The sequence below is a fragment of the Elephas maximus genome, chromosome 3 (assembly GCF_024166365.1).
Source record: "Elephas maximus indicus isolate mEleMax1 chromosome 3, mEleMax1 primary haplotype, whole genome shotgun sequence".
In the NCBI taxonomy this organism is placed as follows: domain Eukaryota; kingdom Metazoa; phylum Chordata; class Mammalia; order Proboscidea; family Elephantidae; genus Elephas; species Elephas maximus.
Genome location: NC_064821.1, coordinates 87,236,740 through 87,261,521, shown reverse-complemented (window position 1 = coordinate 87,261,521; position 24,782 = coordinate 87,236,740). Strand labels below are relative to the sequence as shown.

General features: G+C 40.2%; 1 protein-coding gene across 1 annotated transcript in view; it reads left to right on the top strand.

Annotated features, from left to right (window-relative positions):
• EIF2B3 (eukaryotic translation initiation factor 2B subunit gamma) overlaps positions 1–24,782 on the top strand; it is a 168,852-nt gene that overhangs the window by 120,483 nt on the left and 23,587 nt on the right. Inside the window, exons 6-8 of the mRNA XM_049879133.1 lie at positions 2,850–2,939; positions 19,172–19,299; positions 20,603–20,793. Coding sequence (XP_049735090.1) covers positions 2,850–2,939; positions 19,172–19,299; positions 20,603–20,793 — 409 coding nt within the window. The remainder of the gene's footprint in view (positions 1–2,849; positions 2,940–19,171; positions 19,300–20,602; positions 20,794–24,782) is intronic.

Here is a 24,782-nt window from a genome sequence, read left to right as displayed (position 1 = left end):
GGGAATGGTGCTATTTGATTCTAAACTCACGGAGGGAAATGAGGCTATGGGGTTAATGCCTGAAAGTAAGTATGGCTCCACCAGAGTTCAGAATGAAGTCTGCACTATAACTCTGGGAAAGTAATATGCAGACATGGGTACACTCATGTAGTTGGTTATAATGGCCATCAAAGCCAGGACTGTGTCTGGCACGTTGAGAACAGGTATCCGTCCTTCCCGTTGGGGTCAAGTTGATTCTGACTCATAGTGATCCTATAGGACAGAGTAGAACTGCCCCATAGAGTTTCCAAGGAGTGCCTGGTGGATTCAAACTGCTGACCTTTTGGTTAGCAGCTGTAGCACTTAACCACTACATCACCAGGGTTTCTGAGAACAGGTATAGACATTCGATTATGCAGACAGGCTAAGTACTTTTATGAAGATACTTTGAAAGCCAATTGACCTTTGTGGTTGAAAGAGTAAATGCTTATCCTTGGATGTTTCCCAGTAGCTATTTCATATATACAGTCCTTATTTATTCTAAATAATATTGTTATTAATAACAAATAATTGTTATAATTATTTTACCTATTGATTTTGTTCCTTGCTTTAGAAACAGGTATTCTCATTTTTAAGATTAAAAAAGAAGCTTTATTTCCACTAAAATTTAAACATTACAAATTTAAAATCTACAACTTACTCTTTGAAAAATATATCTATTAAAACAACCCAAAAATATTCTTTATATTCCTGATGACTTATATTGTCCTAGTTTCCTAGACTTTAATCTTTGTCCATTACCCATGCTGCTTTCTGAGGTCTTCCTGTTTTTCTCTAACCCTTCTTTCTTTTTTTATAGCAGACCTTTTAAAAGGCATTTTAAAATTTGTTTTATGTTAGGGGAAGAGAAGAAAAAACCTATAGAGGCTTTTCAAAGGTTTTACAGACTTTGAAGTTTAATTTTTTTTATGCCATTCCTCTGAGCTTTTATTTTTATTTTATCATTGAGAGTATTCCCACAGATTTTTCATATATACTGTTTCTTATTGCAGTGGATTTTTTCTGTGGTTGGCAAATTATTTTTAAAAATACAAAATTATAACTGTTTCTAAATATCTTATTTGCCTTTACTAATTTCTTACTTTTTAGTTATATATATACCCAGAATATCATCCTGGCCCAGAGCAGTAAGCCAGTTACCTAGATTCACCCATGCCTATTTGGGGTTTTCTTGGTTTTGTTTGTTTGTTTTGTTTTAAAATGTTAGTCTTTATTTCTAATATCATTCAAATTTTTTAAAAAATGAAAATAAAGGAATCACCCTTTCTTGGCAATTTAAATGTCGTTAGTCTTCAAGTCCCAAGATTTATATTCACTACAAATTTAATCTAAAAGAAAAAAAATTTTTCTTTAAATCACTTATGTCTTTTCCTTTGTCGTATTCCAAATTGAGATGTAGCCAGTTAATTCTCTAGCCTTGAATATACCAGTTAAAATTTTGAAATATTTTTTCTTTTAAAAATGGAAAAATTTCTTGTTTTACCCACTTTACGGGATAAGAGTAGGAAGTTGAAAAAGCATTTAATATGCTATAAAATGCTATATGAATATTAGTGCTATATGTGGTAGGGATTGACAACAGTTTAGAAGATGATTATTCAAGCTTTTAAGTTATTCCTATCCTGGCTGCACAGCATAAGTTGACCTCAGCTATAAAAGTAAGAGTAATATAGCTACCTCTTTAGGTGGTGGTGAGGATTAAATAATACAGTGTGTTGAATGATTAAAAGAATTCGTAAAGCAAGGGACTCAGCAGGAGAGTACAGCTTTCCAGATTGGTTAGATCAAGGGATAGAATTACCAGGATATATAATCTTCAAATTTTTCTTAAAATTTGAATTTTAAGTAATTTTTCTTAAAACCGTAATCTAGTCAAAGCAAAGCAACACAGAGTAGAAGAAAGATGACAAGTCAACCTATGATTGGAATCTTCGCTTCTCCACCCTACTCTTCCCCTCCTGTCCCCTACCTGTTTGTTTTTATTAGATAAGATGACTTTGAACATTGCTAGCATGGTGTTTTTTACTGTTGAAACCAAAGATGACAAACTAAAAGAGACAGCAGTTGGGCAAATGTTTTGACCTAAGGGTGGTATTCTATTCATTTATTTGGTTAGTCAACAAGTGTTTATTAAATGTTGGTTCTGTGTGAGGTACAACCTCTGAGTGCTAAGGCTGTAAAAATGAATCTCTGCCCTCTGGGAACATGCAGTCTATTGAGTGAGAGACAGAGACAAGGAAATAGACAGTTACCGTATAGTATGATAAGTCATCTGATAGAAGTAGACACCAAGTGTTGTGGGAGCACAGACCCAGGTTGTTAGTGAAGGTTTCCTGGAGGAAGTATACCTGGGGTAACCTCTGATGGGTAAATAAGAATAGGGAGTTAGTATTCTAAGAAGATAGAGTAATACAGATGTAGGTAAAAGAAGCATGGCTAAAGTGTGGCCTGCAGGAAGTGGGACAGTTGAGGGGGAATCAGGAAAATATTAGTTGAGTATTACCCCAAGACTTGTGAGTAGGAGTTTGTGATGGATTAGAAGGTGGATTGTCAGTGATTTGGTTGGTGGTTCACTGATTTTGGATTAATCTCTTTGGATGCCTAAAGCACTCACAGAGTGTAAGGTAGAGTTTCTAGAGAGACCTTTTATGTGATAGGATCAAAACTGATGTTCAACATCCTCGTCTTTCCAGGGTGGGGTGTAGGCGCAGCACTGACCCTTATAAGTTACCTAATTCATAGTAGCTGATAATAGGGTAGAACTCATGTTATCTGACTATAAGCCCATTCTTTCTTATTCTCTTTTGCAGGCACCCCAGGATACGTTTCCACACAGGCCTTGTGGATGCCCACCTCTACTGCTTGAAAAAATACGTCGTGGATTTCCTAATGGAAAATAAGTAAGAAAGAGGGAGATAGAGCCAAACCCGCAGTGCTTAACAAGCTACCTTGTGACTTAGTAGTTTTAAACCTTGATGATATTAGGTAACTAGTCTATGTAAATAGCACAGTTGATGCTTACCTTTGTTTTAGAAACAAAACCATGTTATCAGCATATTGTTATTTTGTCTGTACCGTGAAGCCTCTTGCTTCAATTTTTAGGGACTGCTGTAATAACCCAGGCAAAATATTTTTGTAAAACTGATAGTAACCCATGATGCCTCTTTCCGCTCAGTTCCAGGCTGTTTTTACCTCCCCCTGCAAAGGTGAGCTCCTCAGCTCTTGTTCCTGTTGTCTCCAAGCAGATGTCCTTCTTCTAGACAATTATCCTATAGATGGGCCCTCACAGCAAAGGGCCAGAGACTTACCCAGAGGAGGAAATAAAAGGAGCAAATTTCCAATTCTGGAATAGAAGCCCAGTCCACTAAGCAAACCTTCATAAATGCAGAGAGACAAAGCTTGATACTTTTTCTGATTTTGCGGAATTGTGGGCCTTAAATACTTCTTAAAGACTGTGTCTGGTAGATCATAGGACTTAGGATGCCAGAGGGAAAACCTCCTTTTGCAGCTGGTCTCAAGGAAGTTTAATAGGAGATGTAACCAGAGGCCTCAGGGGAACAGGTAGGAAGAGATTTAATAATTGCACGGTTAAAAGAGGAATATCTTGTCTCCCCTGATGACTGCTCAATAAGTTCCTGTCTGGAATAGTACTGGTGGGTGGGAAAGCAGGTGGGCTGGGTACCACAATAGCAAACTCGCTCAGACCAGCTGAGGAAGGGAGCCTGAGGACCTGAGTTTAAATGCTAGCTCTGCCCTTGGCTGATGGACTTAGATATATACAGGAATATTAAGGAGAAGGAGGAGTGTTCCTCTGTGCCAAGTTGATATTTCTTGCAGATCTAACCCCCATGACATACGATAAACACCAGTGGGGAAGGTCCGCGTACAGCTAATGACAAAATGAATCATTTGGATTCCCAGAAGGCTTTCCCAAGTATTGTTTCTTTGTTTTCCCTCCCCAGGGCACTCTTGCCCTGCTCCCCTCTGATGTATCCTGGTTTTTTCATTCAATCAATAGATATTTATTAACCACCTATAATAAGCCAAACATTTTGCTAAATCAGTGGTAGAATTGTGGAGATTGTGGAGACGTTGCTTTTTAGATAGCAGGAAGACTTACTGCTAAGATTTAAAGAGTAATCCAGGACCTGTTTTTCAGTTGCCAGGCTAGGCTGTACATATTCCAAAAATGAAGTGAACTCTTGGCCATTGAAGGGTTTATTTTTACTCCCAAATGAAAACAAAGCCATATGAAGTAGACCCTGACCTTGATATGCTAGGAAGGAATACAACAGTGGTAGAGATTGTGACTGTTTTTTAACAACTTACTATGGAAATTTTCAAAATTTTGGAAGACAGAGAAGTTGAGAAAATAAAATAATGAACTCCCATGTATCCATCACACAGGTTCAGCAGTTTATCAACTCATGATCAGTCTTGTTGCATATATACTCCCACCCATCTCCCTACTGTCACCCCCAGATTATTTTAAAGCAAGTCATTATGATATAATTTCATCAGTAAATATTTCAGTCTGTATCTCTAAAAGATAAAGAGTTGTTTTGCCTTGTTTTGTTTTTCTTAAACAAGCCCAAATACCATTAACAGACCTAAAAAACAAAACAAACAAACCATCAAATGGGATTGTGACTTTTGGTGTCTGGATAGCAAGCAGTTTTGCACCAAAACTAGGTTCAGCCTGGCTGCTACAGCTCCTTTGTAGCTAATTTTGCCACCACCACCTAGTTCCCACACCTGGCAGGTATAGTGCAATGTTATGCGCCTTGAGGGCGAGCCTGAAGTTGGTGAGATAAACCTCTGATTCCTGGCCAGCAGCTCTGCCAAGGGGCACTTTCCCACAGTCTGCTGCAATAGAGAATGACATAGAGTCATCAGCCCAAGATGCCTCGCCATCTCAAGATCTTTAAAGAGACCCTCCTTCCTCCTCCCATGCCCTCTTCACCTCTCAGTGTTCTTGGGATTAAAGGGCATATGTTAAAAATTGATAAATTCCAGTATATATTGTCCTTAAGGCATGTTGTTCCTCCTACTTTTACAATCCAAGCCTCAGGAAGCTGATCTTTTAATAGGTCTAGAGCCCAGGTATTGGCCCAGCTCTTTACTTTCTCCCAGGCTGGCACTGACTCTATAAGGGACTCAAGCAATCTGTCAGCTTGCTGAGCTAAAGCCTTAGAAAACAGGCAGTTTATAGCACTATTAATCCTGATTTCCTTTTAGCATTGTTGTTGTTGTTAGGTGCTGTCAAGTTGGTACTGATTCATAGTGACTCTTTGTACAACAGAATGAAACACTGCCAGGTCCTGTGCCATGCCAACAACTGTTGTTGTGCTTGAGCCCATTGTTACAGCCACTGTGTCAATCTATCTCATTAAGGGTCTTCCTCTTTTTCGTTGACCCTGTACTTTACCAAGCATGATGTCCTCCTCCAGGGACCGATCTTTCCTGACAACATGTCCAAAATATGTAAGACATAGTCTGGCCATCCTCGCTTCTAAGGAGCATTCTGGTTGTACTTCTTCCAAGACAGATTTGGCTGTTCTTTTGGCAGTCTGTGGTATATTCAGTACTCATCACCAGCACCACAATTCAGAGGCATCAGTTGTTCTTCTGTCTTCCTTGTTTATTGTCCCGCTTTTGCCTGCATGTGATGCAGTTGAAAATACCGTGGCTTAGGTCAGGTGCAGCTCAGTCTTCAAGGTGACATCTTTGCTTTTCAATACTTTATAGAGGTCTTTTGCAGCAGATTTGCCCAGTGCAATGTGACTTTTGATTTCTTGACTGCTGCTTCCATAGATGTTGATTGTGGAGCCAAGTAAAATGAAATCCTTGACAACTTCAATCTTCTCTCAGTTTATCATGATGTGGCTTATTGGTCCAGTTGTAAGGATTTTTGTTTTCTTTATGTTGAGGTTTAATCTATACTGAAGGCTGTGGTCTTTGATCTTCATCAGTGAGTACTTCAAGTCCTCTTCACTTTCAGCTAGAATGGTTGTATCATCTGCATAGCGCAGGTTGTGTATGAGTCTTCCACCAATCCTGATGCCCCATTCTTCTTATAGTCCAGCTTCTCGGATTGTTTGCTCAGCATACAGACTGAATAGGTATGGTGAAAGGACAAAACCCTCACGCACACCTTTCCTGAACTTAAACCACGCAGTATCCCCTTGTTCTGTCAGAACAACTGCCTCTTGATCTATGTAAAGGTTCGTCATGAGCACAGTTAAGTGTTCTGGGATTCCTATTCTTCACAGTGTTATCCATAGTTTGGTATGATCCACACGCTGAAATGCGTTTGCATAGTCAATAAAACACAGGTAAACATCCTTCTGGTATTCTCTGCTTTCAGCCAAGATCCATCTGACATCAACAATGATATCCTTGGTTCCACATCCTCTTCTGAATCCGACCTGAATTTCTGGCAGTTCCATGTTGATATACTGCTGCAGCAGCTTTCGAAGACCTTCAGCAAAATTTTACTTGCATGTGATATTAATGATATTGTTCAATAATTTCCTCATTTGATTGGATCACCTTTCTTGGGAATAGGCATAAATATGGATCTTTTCCAGTTGGTTGGCCAGGTAGCTGTCTTCCAAATGTCTTGGCACAGACAAGTGAGCACCTGCAGCACTGTACCCATTTGTTGAAACCTCTCAGTTGATATTCCTTCAGTTCTCGGAGCCTTGTTTTTCGCCAGTGCCTTCACTGTAGCTTGGACTTCTTCCTTCAGTACCATCGGTTCCTGATCATATGCTACCTCTTGAAGTGGTTGAACATCGACCAGTTCTTTTTGGTATAATGACTCTGTGTATTCCTTCCACCTTCTGTATCGGTTAATATTTTCCCCATAGAATCCTTCACTATTGCAAGTCGAGGCTTGAATGTTTTCTTCAGTTCTTTCAGCTTGAGAAATGCTGAACGTGTTCTTCCCTTTTAGCATAGAAACTTTTCTTAAAAATAAAGTTGCCATTGAGTTGATTCCAATTCATGGCAATCCCATGTGTGTCAGAGTAGAACTGTACTCCATAGGGTTCTCAATGGCTGATTTTTCAGAAATAGTTTGCCAGGCCTTTCTTCTGAGGCATGTTTTGGTTGGCAGGAGCACGTTAACTGTTTGCATCATCAGAAAAAACAAGTTGCCATCAAGTTGATTCCAACTTATGGCAACCAGTGTGTTTCAGAGTAGAACTGTACTCCTTAGGGTTTTCAGTGATTGTGATCTATCAGAAGTATATTACCAGGACTTTCTTCTGAGGTGCCTCTGGATGAATTTGAACCGCCAACCTTTTGGTTATTATTCGAGCACTTAACTGTTTGTACCACCCAGGGACTCTTTAAGAGATTTAGAGGCGATTAATCTTCTTAACATTTTAGAAAGAATTGAAGCTGAGTATTTCCTTCTTGTCCAGAAGAATCTAAGGTTACAGTCAACTTCTTGTGGTGTTAGAACCTGATCCTCCTATGCAGGATGTATAGTACTGGGGTTTGGCCTTCAGAGCAGGGAGAGAGAGAAAAGAAAATTACCTCTAATTTAGTACCAACCATGTGCCAGGTACTATTCTGTGTAATTTTCACACATTAGTTCATTCGTTCCTTAAAATAGTTCTCTCATTTAGGTGTTATCCTCATATTATAAAGAGGAAAATAAGACTCAAAGTCATTTGCTCAAGGTGATATAGTCAGAGCCCCCAATAAAATCAGTTACGGTTTGTTATGGATTGAATTGTGTCCCCCAAAAATGTGTGTCAATTTAGCTAGGCTGTGATGCCCAGCGTTGTATGATTTGTCCTATGTGTTGTAAATCCTAACCTCTATGATGTTAATGTGGCAGGATTAGAGGCAGTTATGCTAATGAGGCAGGACTCAATCTACAGGATTAGGTTGTATCTTGACTCAATCTCTTTTGAAATACAAAACAGAGAATTGAGCAGAGAGGAGAGGGACCTCCTACCACCAAGAAATAAGAGCTGGGAGTGGAGCGTGTCCCTTAGACTCAGGGTCCCTGTGCTGAGAAACTCCTAGACCCAGGGGAAGATTGATGACAAGGACCATCCCCCATAGCCTACAGAGAAAAAAGCCTTCCCCTGGAGCTGGAGTCCTGAATTTGAACTTCTAGCCTTCTAGGCTGTGAGAGAATAAATTTCTCTTTGTTAAAGTCACCCACTTGTAGTATTTCTGTTACAGCAGCACTAGATGACTAAGACACTGTTGATATCCACCACAGATATCAGAGATCTCTCTATTACAGACACACATACACATGCACACAACCCTGGAGGATAGAGCAGCCACAGCTTCTTGGCCTCAGCTACTTAGGGTTGCAGAGGATTATGGCTGGTCCCCACAAAATGAAGTCAGGAGTTGAGGATAGGCAGCCATCCTGCAAGGTCAGAATTAGGATGATAATTAAAGCCACATGCTAGATGAGGTCATAGTCTAGCTAGATAGCCATGAGTAAGCATAGAAAACCAGAGCGAAGATAAGAAGCAAAGATGAGGGACCATGTAGTGTTGTAAGAGATAGGCAATAGCCTTGGTTCCTTACTATTCTGTTCAGGCATCCATGTGACTTGGCTGTACTTGGTTTCCTGTCCTTAGAGATTACATGATATGACCTTTACTCAAATAACAGAACAAAATTAAGCCAAAAGCACACAGCTTACAAGCCTTCTCACAGGGGCTATAATGTGATGACTGAACACTGAGATCTGAAGATGTAGGTGCTGCCAAGATTAAATCAGAGATAGTCCCCTTTGAACTTCCTTGTTACATTCATTTTGATCTCTAGAACTTCTTCAGGAAAACTTCTGGAACTCGCTAGCTGCTGGGGAAGGAATGACATTCTAGCAGCCCGTTGTACTGACTTACACATACAGATGAGTCCCCCAGTTGAGAACTAGCTTGAACCATCGAAGGAGGCATGGGCCATAGTATAGCAGGAAAGAGAACTTTTCTAAAAAGGATTTAAAAACTGGCATAATATTTATAAATAAAGCACTCCTACAAAGGAGTATCATGGAACCAGAAAAGAAGGGATGTGTTTAGTTTGGTGAGGTTTTAAAAATAATCTCTCTGTAAGTATAATGCCTAATTGGCATCCTTTCCATCTTTCTTCCTTTCCTGGCAAATTCCTAAATATCCATTAAAACTTCCCAGATGTTACCCCTTGAAGGAAGCTTTCTCTAATTTTTTTTTTCCCTTCATCTCCACTTAGATTAGGTTCACTTGCTCTGTGCTACCATAACACTGTGTACTTACCTTCATCAGGCATAATAAATTAATCATTCCTTTTTCTGATCTTGTATAATCTTCAGTTAATACATGCCTGTCTTTTCTACTTGTTTGAACTCCTTGAGGACAGAAACCACCTCTGATTCATCTAGTGATATTCAGTAGATGCTCAATAAATATAAAGGCACCCAAACTGTCAACTTCATGAGGGCACAGATTTGCCTGTTTTGTTTCACTGTTATATCCCCACTGTTTAGAACAATGCCTGGCACAATTTAGGTACTCAGTAAGTAAACTCGAGTGAATAAAATGTTTATTGATTTGACCTAAGCCTAAGCCTTCTTTCCAGCCAGGAAGATCTGGACATGTTTTTCTTTCTCAACCATGTGCATCAACATTTAAATGTTATTCTTATAGAAAGTTTCACTATTTCGCCAAGAAGGAAAAAGGATATCACAGAATACATTATACCAAATAGCTACCTTTCAAATCAGTAGTTTTTAATCTAAGATAATTTTCTGTTTACTGTAATTTTTTTTTTATACTAGATTATATCTATTTTCTTTGAAGGCATAGAAAGGAGAAAAAAAAGCATGAGAACAAAACATAGGGAAAGTTCAGCAATCACCTCTTCTTCACAATTAGAGCTCTGCTGAGAGAAGAAGCAAAAACCCGAGTCTGCAAAGCAAGGAAAGCTGCTCTATAGACTTGAGTTTTATGCCCTATAAAAGTAGATTTACTCATCTACCTCCTTTCTAACTAATATTTTAAAGGGCTGAGTTGAGGTGAAAGACACTTGTTGTTCTTGTGTGCTGTGGAGTCAGTTCCGACTCATGACTCTATAGGACAGAGTAGAACTGCCCCACAGGGTTTCCTAGGCTTTAATCTTTACAGGAGCACATAGCCAGGTCTTTTCTCCCATAGAGCCACTGGTGGGTTTGAACCACCAACCTTTCGGTTAGCAGCCAAGCGCTTAACCATTGCACCACCAGGGCTCCTTGGAAGACATTTAGAGGATTTTAACTATCTTTCGATTTGCTTACAAAGATGGAAAAGCCAGAATGCAAAAATAGCCAAAATGTTCCCTTTGCTGCCGATTTCACTTTTAGGCCCCCCCCGGAAGCTTGTGGCCACAAAGAGGGCCTGATCACCAATCAAGGAAAAGTACTGAAAATGGCAGATTTAAGTAGAACTAATAATCGTGTATTTTTCTCAAACGTTAGATCTTTAATGCTAGCAATATTAATAATAAAGAAACCTATTTAGAATTCATTGCATTTCCAGATCAGGAAAACCCTACTTTCTATAGCTAAGAATCAGCTGAAGAAATTATTGCTAACTATCTGGCCTTGAGGGATAATATTCAATCCTTTAATGATTAGTTTTTTCAAATAAACACTTACTTAGTACTGACTAAATAATAAATGAATGTTTATTGGGAGACAGTAAGCAGAGAATTATAAATCTTGTATAAAGTGCTGTGGTTGAAGTAAGCACAGGATACTAGTAAATATGATATAGTAGAAAGAGTCATGGACTTTGGAGGCAGATGTAAAGTAAATTTCAGTTGTGCCAGTTATAAAAGCTGTAGAACCTTAGGCAAAATAATTAACCTCTCTAAGCCTTGATTTCCTCACATATTAATTAAGGACAGTAATACCTACCATGAGGAGGACTGCTATAAGAATTTCAGATAATATATATTAATTTCCTAGCATAGTATCTCACACATGATATGGATTCTAAAACAGTACATGTAATTGTCCTTACAATGGGAGCTTAGAAGCCTACAAGTGTCATGAAAGGCTTCCCAGAAGAAATTATATTTGCGAGAGTTCTAATGACTTGAATTTTCACGAAGTGAACGCATTCTTGTAACTACTATTTAAAGACTCCACTAGACTAAGCCCACGACAGCTATATGGTACCCAACTACCACCACTGACTGCTCTGACAGGGATCACAATAGAGGGTCCCAAACAGAGCTGGAGAAGAATGTAGAACAAAATTCAAACTCAGAAAAAAATTTTTAAAAGAGCAGACTTACTGGTGTGACAGAGACTAAAGAAACCCCAAGAGTATGGTCCCTGGATACCCTTATAACTCAGTAACGAAGTCACTCCTGAGGTTTACCTTTCATCCAAAGATTAGGTAGGCCCATAAGATAAAACGAGACTAAATGGGCACACCAGCCCCAGGGGCAAGGCTGAGAAGGCAGAAAGGGACAGGAAAGCTGGTAATGGAAAACCCAAGGTCGAGAAGGAGAGAGTGTTGACATGTCATGGGGTTGGCAACCAATGTCACAAAACAATATGTGTATTAATTATTTAATGAGAAGCTAGTTTGCTCTGTAAATCTTCATCTAAAATACAATAAAGAAAAAAAAGTAGAATGCTACTAAAATTCCAGAAGCTTCCCTCATGCTGCCTCCCAGTCACTAACCAGCCCCCAACACACACACAAAGGTAACCCCTATCCTGAGCATTAAATAAGTTTAAGGAGATAGGAGCAGATTTGTACTCCAGAAAGATCCCTGTGTCTACAAAGCAGAGGATGGATTGAAGGAAAAAGAGACATGATCAAATTATACTTTAGAAACTATATTTTAGAAGCTCGAAGGGAGAGAGACCTATAGGAATCTAGGCAAATGATAATGGTGGCCCTAACTAGGTGATGGCAGTAGAGATGGAGAAGACTTGGTAGTTTCGAGATATTTAGGGAATAGAATTAGCGGCATTTGGTGGTTGTTGCATGTGAGGGATGGAGGAAGAAGGAGGAGTCAGGGGAGATTACCGGATTTCTATCTTGGGTGACTGAATATGGATCTTTATATCACTAAGCAAGATAATTAATGTGGTGGGGAGGTGTTGGAACAAAGATGATGAGTTCAGTTTTAGACATTGAGTCTGAGGTACCTGTGGGTCATCTAAATGTTGAGGTCCATCAGACAGTTGAAAATATGAGACTAAAGTCAAGGAGAGAGGTCTTGGCTCTAAGCCTAGATTTGGGAATCATCGGCATTAAAGCCACAAAGTGGAAGACCTGTCTCAGGAAGATAAATAGCATGAGAAAAAGCATAAGTAAAAAAAATTCTGAAAAGTACCATATATTTTAGGGAAATCAAAGCAGAGGTATCAGATATAGGAAGAGAGAGGAGAAAGTAAAGGAAGAAGGCAAAAGAAATGGCCGATGACTATGAAATTTGGAAAATTTAAAAAAAATACAAAGAAGAAAATATTACCCGTAATTCTTCTACTGTAACTATTCTGAACATTGAGCATAATGTTTTTACAGAAATGGAATTACAGGGTGAACTAATATGAACACCTTTAAAGTTCTTGCTATGTATTGCCAATTACTTTGCAGAAAAGATTTTACCAGTTCACACTCCTCCCCTCCCCCCTTTATGAGAGTTACTGTCTCAAAGCATGCTTGTCAGTAATGAGATTTTTCTTTAATCTTCTAACATGATTTGCGGGGGTAGGTGCATCTTGTTTTGATTTTTATTTCTTTGAAAATATGTTCATATGTTTTTTGACCATTTATATCTATATCTATTAAGGATATGAATCCATTGTCCTATTTGTAACAATTATTTTGTATTTTTAATTTGGTGAGTTTTTTTTGCTTGTTTTCTTACAGCTAGTTGTCAAATCTATTGTTTTCCTTTTTGATTTCTTGAGAGGAGTTTAGGATTTCATAAGATGAGGCAGATGTTTCTGGGAAACATGTATATAAGAGGGAAGAAAGAAAGTGAGGTTGGCCAGACTCAGGCCCAAGGTCAGGATGTTCACAACGGTTCACAGTGGTCTGTTCCACATTCTTGGCACAGCTTTGAGCTGCCTCTGCTTTGACTAGGAAGCGAGAATAATTGGGTCTCCATTATGCTGCTAAACCAAATGCATTGTGGGAATTGACCTAATGCTGAGCACGGGCAGAGAGACCTGGCAGAACTGCCTCATATCCTGTATTTAGATCACTGTCTGATCTCCTTGAGGGCACTGCCTGAGGGGGCTGTGTGCCAAGGCTTGTTTGCATGACTCTTGCAGTGACAGTTCTTTTTGGTCCATAATGTAAATATTATGGCCCTGAACTCCCCCAGCTGTCCATGCTTTGTCACTTCCTCAAAGGGAACTGTCTTGTTTTCCATGGAACATTTGCTACCCACACTGGTTTGGTGCTTTAAAAGGAGAGAAAAAGAGCTAAGAGTCAATGTTGTTTCATTCTTTGTATTCATATGGAAATTTTTCATCTCCATCAAAGGATCAGGAGAAAAATCACATTGAAATTCAATACAAGAGCTCCTGGCTTACAAAGAATTTTTCAAAGATGTTTGACTTGATCTTTTAAAAATGACAAAAACAATGAACCGTGCAGCTCCAGGGTTGATAATTAATTTTGCTTACCCTCTTCAGCCTCTGTCTTGCTTTCCTACCTATACCCCATCTGTGTGGTCCTCTGTCAGCATGCAGAGCTGTGAATAAGGAGTGGGGGAGAGGTGGGAAGTGCGCAGCAGCAGTCAGGTTTATGCTGCCTATATATAACCCCTCTCTCAGGCCTCATTATCTTATCTCTCAGAGTCTTGTCATTGGTCTTCCTGTCTTCACCTTCCTTATACCAGGCCTTCTACACTGCTACCAAAACCAAACCCGTTGCTGTCGAGTCGATTCCGACTCATAGCGACCCTATAGGACAGAGTAGAACTGCCCCATACGGTTTCCAAGGATCACCTGATGGATTCGAACTGCCGACCTTTTGGTCAGCAGCCATAGTTCTTAACTACTATGCTACCAGGGTTTCCCACTGCTACCAAAGTTACCTTAAATCCATTGCTGTCAAGTCAATTCCAACTCACAGTGACCCTATAGGACAGAATAAAACTGCCCCATAGGATTTCTAAAGCTGTAATCTTTATGGGAGTGAACCGCCACATCTTTCTCCTGTAGACCAGCTGGTGGGTTCAAACTGATGACTTTTCGGTTAGCAGCCAAGTACTTAACCACTGCACCACCAGGGCTCCTAGTAGAGTTATCTTCCTAAGAAATAAAACTCATCATGTCACTTTTCTGCTTAAAAACTACCACCGGCTTTTCAGTCCAGGCTCTCTAGACTGTCACTGAAAAAAAAATAAAAATCACTGAAGGCTTCAATAACCTGGTTCCCTTGCCTACCTCATCAGCCTCATCTCCTCTGCCCTTTCTCATTAAACCCATACCAGTATACTCTCCCCTGGATTTTGAATTCCTTAAAGTCAGAAACAGTGTATTTTCAAAGTTTAACAGAGTAACTGGCATATAATAAATGCTTGCTAAATGGTAAATAAATTAATGAGTGATTTAAAATTCCAACATGATCACAGTGTGAGAAAGAGAAAACTGAAAATCATGTGTAAGTCTCCTACTCCTCTGTGCTTTCATTTCCTTTGCTATGTATAAATCACAGTATAGTTATTGCTCTAAGGATAGAAACTCTTTCTTCTTCCCCTGTTACAGATTCCTGGTCACTTAGTAAGTCCCAGTGTTCTTTCCCAGTACCCACTAGGAAGCACTATGCCTCATGGGACCCAAGAAGGCCAAATGAAGAAGCACTCCAAATCTCTTGACCAAGGTTACTTAAAACTTGTATCTAAGTGACATAAAAATAGTGTAGCATTTTTTGCCTTCTGGGAGTTCTTCTATGCATTGATCTTTGATCTGAACTTCTGTAAGAGCTGGCCTAGACTGATCTTATTACATGAAAGTAAATTGAATTATAACAACAAAAGGACAAACAATCCAATTAAAAAATGGGCAGAGGAACTCTTCAGACATGGATTGGACTGGACAATGGGTTGGAGAGGGATGCTGGTGAGGAGTGAGTGTCTTGGATCAGGTGGACACTTGAGACTATGTTGGCATCTCCTGCCTGAAGGGGAGATGAGAGGGTGGAGGGGGTTAGAAGCTGGTGAAATGGACACAAAAAGAAAGAGTGGAGGGAGAGAGCGGGCTGTCTCCTTAGGGGGAGAGTAATTGGGAGTGTGTAGCAAGGTGTATATGGGTTTTTGTGTGAGAGACTGACTTGATTTGTAAACTTTCACTTAAAGCACAATAAAAAGTGTTAAAAAAAAAAATGTGTTGAAAAGCAAAAACGTCACCTTGAAGACTAAGATGTGCCTGACCCAAGCCGCAGTGTTTTTAATTGCCTCATATTCATGTGAAAGCTGGCCAATGAATAAGGAAGACCAAAGAAGAATTGACACCTTTGAAATATGGTGTTGGCGAAAAATATTGAAAATACCATGGACTATGAAAAGAACAAACAAATCTGTCTTGGAAGAAGCACAGCCAGAATGTTCCTTAGATGCACAGATGGGGAGACTGCATCTCACATACTTTGGACATGTTATCAGCAGGAATCAGTCCCTGGAGAAGGACATTATGCTTGGTAAAGTAGAGAGCCATTGAAGAAGAAGAAGACCCTCAACAAGATAGATTGACACAGTAGCTGCAACAATGGGCTTGAGCATAAAAAGCATTGTGAGGATGACACAGGACCGGGTGCTGTTTCGTTCTGTTGTACTTAGATCACTGTGAGCTGGAGCTCACTCGATGGCATCTAACAACAACAACAACAACATTGTGAGTTTGATGTGCTAGGTTTTTTTTTTTCCCCAGCACAGATTAATATAAAAGCATAACTATTAATATTCATTTCATGTACCACCTAAAATTATTTCACATCTGCTGCTTTGGAAAACATTGATTCAATAGAAAAAAAGCCCTGGGCTTTGAAACGAGGAAAAAAAAAAAATGGTCAAAGGACATGAACAGACACTTCACCAAAGAAGACATGCAGGTGGCTAACAGACACATGAAGAGATGCTCTTGATCATTAGCCGGCAGAGAGATGCAAATCAAAATTACAATGAGATACCATCTCACCCCAGCAATAATGGTACCAATCAAAAAAATAGAAAACAAATGCTGGCAGGGATGTGAGGAGATTGGAACTTTTATACACTGCTGGTAGGACTGTAAAATGGAATATCCACTGTGGAAAATGGTATGGCACTTTCTTAAAAAGCTAGAAATAGAAATACCATATGATCCAGCAATCCCACTCCTAAGTATATATCATAGAGAAATAAGAGCCATGACATCAACAGACATGCACACTCATGTTCATTGCAGCATTATTCACAATAAAAAAAAAAGATGGAAACAACCCAAATGTCCAAAAACAGATGAATGGATAAACAGATTGTGGTACATACATACCATGAAATATTACATAATGATAAAGAATAATGATGAATCTGTGAAACATCTCACAACATGGATGAATCTGGAAGACATTATGCTAAGTGAAATAAGTCAGTCACAAAGGACAAATATTATACGAGACCACTGTTACAAAAAGTCAAGACTATGTTTACAGACAGGGAGAAACATTTTTTGATGGTTACCAGGGATAGGAGGAGGAGGGAAGGAGAATCACCAAATAGAAAGTAGACATGTTAATTCTGGTGAAGGGAAAGGCAATACACAAAATGGGGGAACATCACCAAAGCAAAGGAAGACACTGAGAGAAACACAAGAATATAAGACAACTACAGTAAATACTGTAACATATGTAATCCTGCAACAATAGTAATAAACAATTCGTGAGTGGATACATAAGTAGATATGTGTGCTAAATGGGTGTGGGAGGTCATGTGGGAGCACACCAAAGTACATATATAGGTATGGTTGTGGGTATGTCTACGTACATATTCGTGTGTACTACATGTATATTGATATATATAATAGAGCCCACAGGGGGCACAGTCATAGAAATATCCTAGACATAACCAAACACTTCTTGAGACTGAGTAACTGGGCTTGAGGGCTAAGGACCATAATCTCAGGAGACATCTAGGTCAACTGACACAGTTCATAAAGACAACTTTCTACATCCAACTTTGGTGAGTAATGTCTGAAGTCTTAAAAGCTTGTGAGTGGCCATCTAAGATACAACTATTTGTCTCTTCCCGTCTGGGGCAAAGGAGAGTGAAGAAAACCAAAGACTCAAGGAAGTGATTAGTCCAAAGGACTAATGGCCCATATAAACTACAGCCTCCTCTAGCCTGAAGCCAGAAGAATTAGATGGTGCCCAGCCATCACCACCTACCGCTCTGACCAGGAACACGATAGAAGGTTCCAGTTAGGATGGGTGAAAAATGTAGAACAAAATTCAAATTCATAAAAAAAAGACCAAACTTACCGATCTGATAGAGACTGGAGAAACCACCAAGACTATTGCCCTAAGACACCCTTCAAACTTGGAACTGAAGCTGCTCGCTTTCAGTCAAGTAACGGACTGGCCTATAAACTAAACAATAACACCCTTGAAGAATGTGTTCCATAAAACAATCAACTATACGAGACCAAAAGGGCAACATTTGCCCAAAAGGAAGATGAGAAGACAGGGAGGGGCAGGGACACAGGTTGATGGAAAACAGGGAACCCAGGGTTTATTTATTTATTATATTATATTTATTTTTTAGTTTTAAAATTTCTTATATGTTTTATTTTTTAATTTTATATTTATTATATATTCTTATTTTTAATATTTATTTTTTAATTATATAAATTTTAAATAAAATATATAATTTACATATATTATTGTATGTAGCAAATATTACAAAAATTGAAAAATATTTAAAGATTCAGTTAAGACCTACAGCTAAAACAAAGGGGTCTGTTCTTACTTCCCAGCCCCATTCCACTTGTTTGCATTTCGCATTCTGTGTTCATGCATTTCCTTCAATTTACTTAATAATATTCTTGTAATTGGAGTATACATATTCCCTCAATAAAGTATGGGTTTCTTTCTCCAAGTAGATCATCCTATGATGGGACAAATAACATACATTCCCCCCTCACTGTCCTCTCCCTCCCTAATCTCTTAAGACAGACTTGCTCCAATTATGAAGTAACTGAGAGCAACAAGAGGCCAAGAGGCTTTCTGGGGGCAACCTCATGGATAAAAGTCCTGCTTTCAACTCCTGACACCTGAGAGCTACCTACTTATTCCTCTGGGCCCAGGGCTGATGACCCTGCATCACTCCGTGCTCACCAGCACGTAGGCCAAGTATATGAGCAATTTGCTGCCCTTTCATTTTGAATAACATCAGAGACCTTTGGATTTTGATGCTCCATCAGTGGAGAAACCATAAGCAGAACTGTCTTGATTTGCCTCAGGCACCTGGGGAAAGGGTCTGCCATTCCCAATCTTAACTAAGTGAGGAAATTCTGGCAGCTCTTTTCTGCATATTTTACCCCAGTTGGGTAAATCTTATCACTGTTTTATCTTTAGTTACTATATGATAATCAAAGGTTTGTAGCAAACATGGTTAAAATTAAATGATCAAACTGTTTAACAGTTGTCACTAAGTTACACTGTAGTCACAAGCCTTTACCTTTTTTTTTAAAGTGCAGACTATAAAAGTAAGGAAGGAAGGAAAATCACAGCTTTCTTCAAAAGACCAGAGCATTCTGCCTTCTCATGGGTTATTGCCAATTACAATAGTCAAGACACCATGGTAAGACACATACGTACATGTACACAAACATATACACCATGTTGATGGAATTTTGTGAAAGACTACTTTCTCCCTAGACCAGAGGAATGGAGGGGTTCTCAGCTTGGGTGCACTATCCTTCCACCCCAGCCTAAAGCTAATAAAGAGTGCTTGGATCCGCTACTTCTCCAGAGCTGTCAAATCTGTGCCACTTTTGATCTCTGCCCAATCTCTGGGTGTCATGATGGATGGGAATTTGACTTTCCCCTGAATGCACAGAGCTTTTGATCCCAATAGGATCCAGACAGGTTTCTCACATTTGGCCACTTTTTCTTCGTAGGTCAATCACTTCCATCCGGAGTGAACTGATTCCATACCTAGTGAGAAAACAGTTCTCCTCATCTTCCTCACAACAGGGACAAGAAGAAAAAGAAGAAGATCTAAAGAAAAAAGAGCCGAAGTCCTTAGGTCAGTGCTTGAGTTGGTGCAGTCGGAGGGCCAGAGGTAACAGTGCCTCTGGAGAGGGTGGCTGGGTAACTTAGCCCACCCCAAGATACCTGTCACAAGGCAGCAGACTCATGTCTACCCTACAGGACAGAGACTAGCTGCCCCCACTCCCTGAGTTCTAGGTAAGCTTGCTTGCTCAAGCAGATCCTGTCACTGTGTTCTTCAAGAACAGGGTACTCTTGCCTCCAGCCCTGGTCTCTGGTTCACAGCACTGGTTTGACTAGCGTTCCTCACTAGAACATTTTGAATTTAAACTCTGTCTGCCACTTGTCCGTTCTCCTGTTCTTCAGGCTCTAGGAAGCCCCACTCCTGGGGAAGGAAGGTGAAAGAGTAAACAGTTACAGTCCAACTCGAAGCCAACCAGACTGTGTCCACTCCAGGATGTAGGGGCGAGGTCTGTCTTGTTAGCTGTCATATCCCTAGCCCCTGCCCCTCTTCTTGCTCATAGTAGATGTTCCAAAAAATATTTATTAAGTGAGTGAGTACAGGCATGATTAAAAACCACAGGATTTGGTATTAGACAGGCCTGGGTTTGTCTAATCTTACTCTGCCTCTTATTAGCTGTAACTTGGTAGAGAGTCAGCAAAAAAGAGGAAGACCCTCAATGAGTTGAATTGACACAGTGGCTGCAACAGTGGGCTTAAGTATAACAACAATTGTGAGGATGGCGCAGGACTGGGCAGTGTTTTGGTCTCTTGTACATGGGATTGCTATGAGTCAGAACCAACTCAATGGCACCTAACAACAACAACAACAAAAAGAGACAGGTTGCTCAGTCTTTCTGAGCCCCAGTTTTCTTATTATAGAATAAAAGATCTGAAAGGATTGTTGTGAAAGTTGAAAAACTAGGGCTCAGTTACCCTGTACTCTTTCTGTCATAGCACGGCTACCTGACATGGCAATAGAGACTAGCAGCACAAAGTCAGTATGGCTGGTCGCTAAAACTTCACCATTTGCTTTTGTTATTTCATGATTTTACAGAAGTCATCTATTTTATTTTCCCTAGTGGTACTTGACTGTTGGTCAGACTTGCTCTCAGGGCCTCTTTTTTAGGATTTTTTATCATATTTCAAACATGCAGGAAAACATATTACCTCTTTTAATTTGACTTGCTCTTTTGGGTTTTAGTGGATTTCCTCAAGATCCATGGTGCATGGGTGAGTTCCAACAGGAGAAGTGTGGCCTGTACTCTTTTCTTGACTAAGTCTATAGGCCTTCTGTCATCTCTCTAACTCATTGCTTGGTTTGGGTGTTTGTTCTGAAGATATTTACAGTTTTATAAAAGAAGCCAATACACTGACCTTCGCTCCATATGATGCCTGCTGGAATCCCTGTCGAGGAGACAGGTGGGAAGACTTGTCCAGATCACAGGTGCGCTGCTATGTCCACATCATGAAAGAGGGCCTCTGCTCCCGAGTGAGCACCCTGGGACTCTACATGGAAGCAAACAGACAGGTGAGAGGATAAGTTTAGAAGAGGAATCATTGGATCTTCTGTCCCAGGAACAGGCTGAGCCTTTGTCTTACTTCTTCACTAGGTTTACGGTGACTTGCTCAGAATCCCTCCCATTCTCATCATTGAACAGGGCCTGGCATGTCAGGGGAGACCATTGCAGCAAAAGAAGCAGGGGAGGACCTGGTCCATAGAGGCAGGGCCTCACTGCCTCCAAGGGAAGTTTTAAATCTCCAGAAATGCTAACTCCTAGCTTCTGGGTTCAGCAGCTTTCTCCTGTTGTGCTCAGAATGGAAATATCTAACTTGATAGACAAGCAGATAAATGCTGTGTCATCATTACCGTGATGAGGTAAAAATAGACAGAGGCGGCTTTGCTTTGTTCAATTTCAAGGAGGTGAAATTGAACTGAGCTTTAAAGGGTTAGTAGAAGCTAGCCAGGCCAAGAAGGGAGAAGAAAATGTTCTCGGTGAGGAGAATAACATGGGCAAAGAGAAAGTATAGGTCATTCTGAAAACTGCAAAAATCTTTATATGACCAAAGCACAAAGAGGAGGCAGCTGGCAGGAAAGAGGCAACTACAGGAAAAGTGTGGGCTCAGTCACAAAAAGCATTGTATGCCATTCTAAGGAGGTCACTGATACTATCCTACAATTAAAGGAGAGTCCTTTAAAGGTTTTTAAACAGAGAGACTAGTTAACAGGCTACCCAACAATCCAGGAGAAAGATGATGGTGGCCGTATGGTTATGGAAGTGGAGAGGAGATGATAAAAAGAAAAAAGAAGAAGGTAAAATCTGTAGTTTTTGATCAAAGAGAAAGAAACAGCACTAGGGAGTGAGAAGTCTTGCTAACCTTACCTCTTTTTAACCCTGAAGTTTATGAAATGTGGAGATGAGTATCTTCCATTGAAGAGATTTTTCAGAAAAAGTACTACTCAAAAAGACAAGCCAGGTTTTAGTGAAGGCAAGCGGTGAAGAGGTGGACAGTGAAGAGGCTGAGGATATAGGGAATCTTTTTATTGTGTAGTGGGTACAAAAGAAAGGTTTTGTGAGGGAGGATGATAACACCAGGGAATGGAAACACAGAGCAGTAAAGGGAAGAGATGAGAATATGAGAAGATACATGACTAGAGGAACTATACTGGGATGACATTCAAGGATTACAGAGATGAAATAATGAAAGTATCAACTGTTGACATTGTTCCTGATAGAATTCTGTGAAAACTGTCATTGCAGGTACAGGCTGGGGGTGGAGGGGAGAAGGAGTGGTGATAAAAAGAAATTGGTGAAAATTGGAATAGAGCCCTTGAAAAAAAGCCTGGCCCAGGAGTCTTCAGGACCCACACCATGTGGTGGGTATAGCTCTAGCTCCACAGTGGAAAAGAAAACTCAGACCTCAAGTTGACCTCAACCTGAATTGGTTATAGGCCTAAGGGAATCCAAGCCAGACAGCGTATGATAAATCAAAGCTAGTCTCATGTTTACCTAGGGTATTCCTGGTAAACGCAAGACTAGCTGTGATTTCTATTTGGGTAAAGGTAGCCCCAACTTAGGAAGCTTCCTTAATTTGACATTTAGTTCTCTTTGGCCCCCCAAAATTCATGTCCTTGCCACATGTAAACACATTCACCCATCACATCATCCCAAAAGTCTTAAACCCACTCCAAGTCCAACATCTCATCTTCTGAATCATCTAAATCAAATATGGGTGAGACTTTAAGAGTATTCCATCCTTAGGCAAAATTCCTCTTCTGTGAACCTATGAAATCTGTACTACAAGTTATCTGTTTCTAAAGTACAGCGGTGGAACAGGCACAAGATAGACATTTCCATTACCCATAAACCCCATTGCCGTCAAGTCAGTTCTGGCTCATATCAACTCTACAGAAAAGAGTAGAACTGCCCATAGGGTTTGCAAGGAGCAGCTGGTGGATTTGAACTGCCAACCTTTTGGTTAACAGCCAAGCTCTTAACCACTGTGCTATCAGGGCTCCATTTCCATTAAAATAAGAGAAATTGGACGGAAAGAAGGGATAACGGGCACCAGGCAAGAACAAAACCCAGCAGAACAATTTACATTAGCTCTCAAGGCTTGAAAATAATCCTCTGTTCTTTGCAACCATCTGGGCAATGGCCCCACCCTCCAGGTTCTGAGTATTAGCCATGCCTTCTGGATTCTGGGTAGAGGACCCCTGGGCTTCAGTCAGCTTCACCTTCCAGGCCTATGGGAATGGCAACTCTGCTCCCTCAGCTTTGGCGGTGTTATGGATAGAACAGTGTCCCCAAAAAATATGTGTTGTAAACACTAACCTCTGTGCCTGTGGTTGTAATCCCATTTGGGAATAGTTTGTCTTTGTTATGTTTATCAGACAGAATTAGTGTAGGTTGTGTCTTGAGTTAATCTCTTTTGAGATATAAGAGATTAAACAAGCAAGCTAACAAGCAGAGATAGGGTGAGATAGATGCCAAGACATAATGGAAATCTTCAGGGAACCAGGAAGCAGAAGCTGGAGGACTTTCCTCCAGAGTCAACAGAGAGAGAAAGCCTTCACCTTGAGCTGCCACTCTGAATTCAGACTTCTAGCCTCCCAAACTGTGAGAAAATAAATTTCTGTTTGTTAAAGCCATCCACTTATGGTATTTCTGTTATAGCAGCACTAGATAACTAAGACAGGGGATCCTCATTCTCCCTGTCTATCTGAGTGGCAGCCCCACCCTCTCAGCCCCTTGGGCATGGCAGCCCCATGCTCTGGAACCAAGTTGACAAAGATCCAACCCTTTGAAACCTAGGAGGCTGTGGCCCCGCCCTTTAAGATCCAGGAAACTGTGGCCCCACCTGTTGAATCTGAGTAAGCCCTGCTTCCCATGCTCCTTCCAACAGTTCTGCTAATTCCTGAGCTGCTCCAGGAATAGTACTTTTGTTGTCTTAGAGGACAACAGATATAGCACCTTTGGCCTATTCTCTGCCTGTAGAATTCCAAAAGGCAGACAGCGTTCTCTCCTGTCATTCTTTCTCTGTCCCCTTCAGTCTAAGCTGATGGATTTTCTGCTGTGGTAGTTGGTTAGATCCGTCAGTCACAGGCTTAATCTCTTTAAACATCCTTGGCGAAAATTCTAGGACATGTATCCTTAGTTTGTACAATAGAATTTTCTACACCTTTAAGTTCTGCTTTTGTTTTGCACAGTTCATTTTTATGTCCATCTCTTTCCTCTCACATTTTACTATAAGTGGCAAGGAGAAGCCACACAGTCCTTTTAAGATCTTGTTTAGAAATCTCAACAGCCAGGTATCCAAGTTCATCACTTACAAGTTCTATCTTCCACCAAACATTTTAATATAATTCAGGCAAGATCTTTGCCATTTCATAAGAAGTATCACCCTTCCACCATCGTCCAATTACATGTTCATCATTTTCTTTTACAGCCTCATCAGAAGCACATTTAATGTCCACACATCTAGCAACATTCTGTTGCTGGCACCATATGTATCCTCTAAGATGGTAGAGTCTTTCTCTTTAGCTCTCCTCACTTCCTTCTAAGCCCTTACCAGAATTGCCTTAGACATCCATACTTCTACCAACAGCCTCTTTGAGGCAATCTAGGCTTTTACTATTAGATACCTTAAAATTCTCCCAGCCTCTGCCCATTCCAAAACTGCTTCCACATTTTAGGTATCTGTTAGAGGAGCACCCTACTCCTGGTACCAAATTCTGTCTCAGTTACCCAGTGGTGCTATAACAGAAATACCACAAGTGTGTGGCTTTAACAAACAGAAATTTATTTTCTCACAGTTAGGAGGCTAGATGTCCAAATTCAGGGTACCGGCTCTAGGGGAAGGCTTTATCTCCCTGTAGACTCTTGAGGAAGGTCCTTGTCTCTTCTGAGCTTCTGTTCCTGGGCAGTCTTTGTGTAGCTTGACATCTCTCTTTACCCATCTCTGCTCCCTAGCTTGCTTATTTAAGCTCTTTTATATCTCGAAAGAGATTGACTCAAG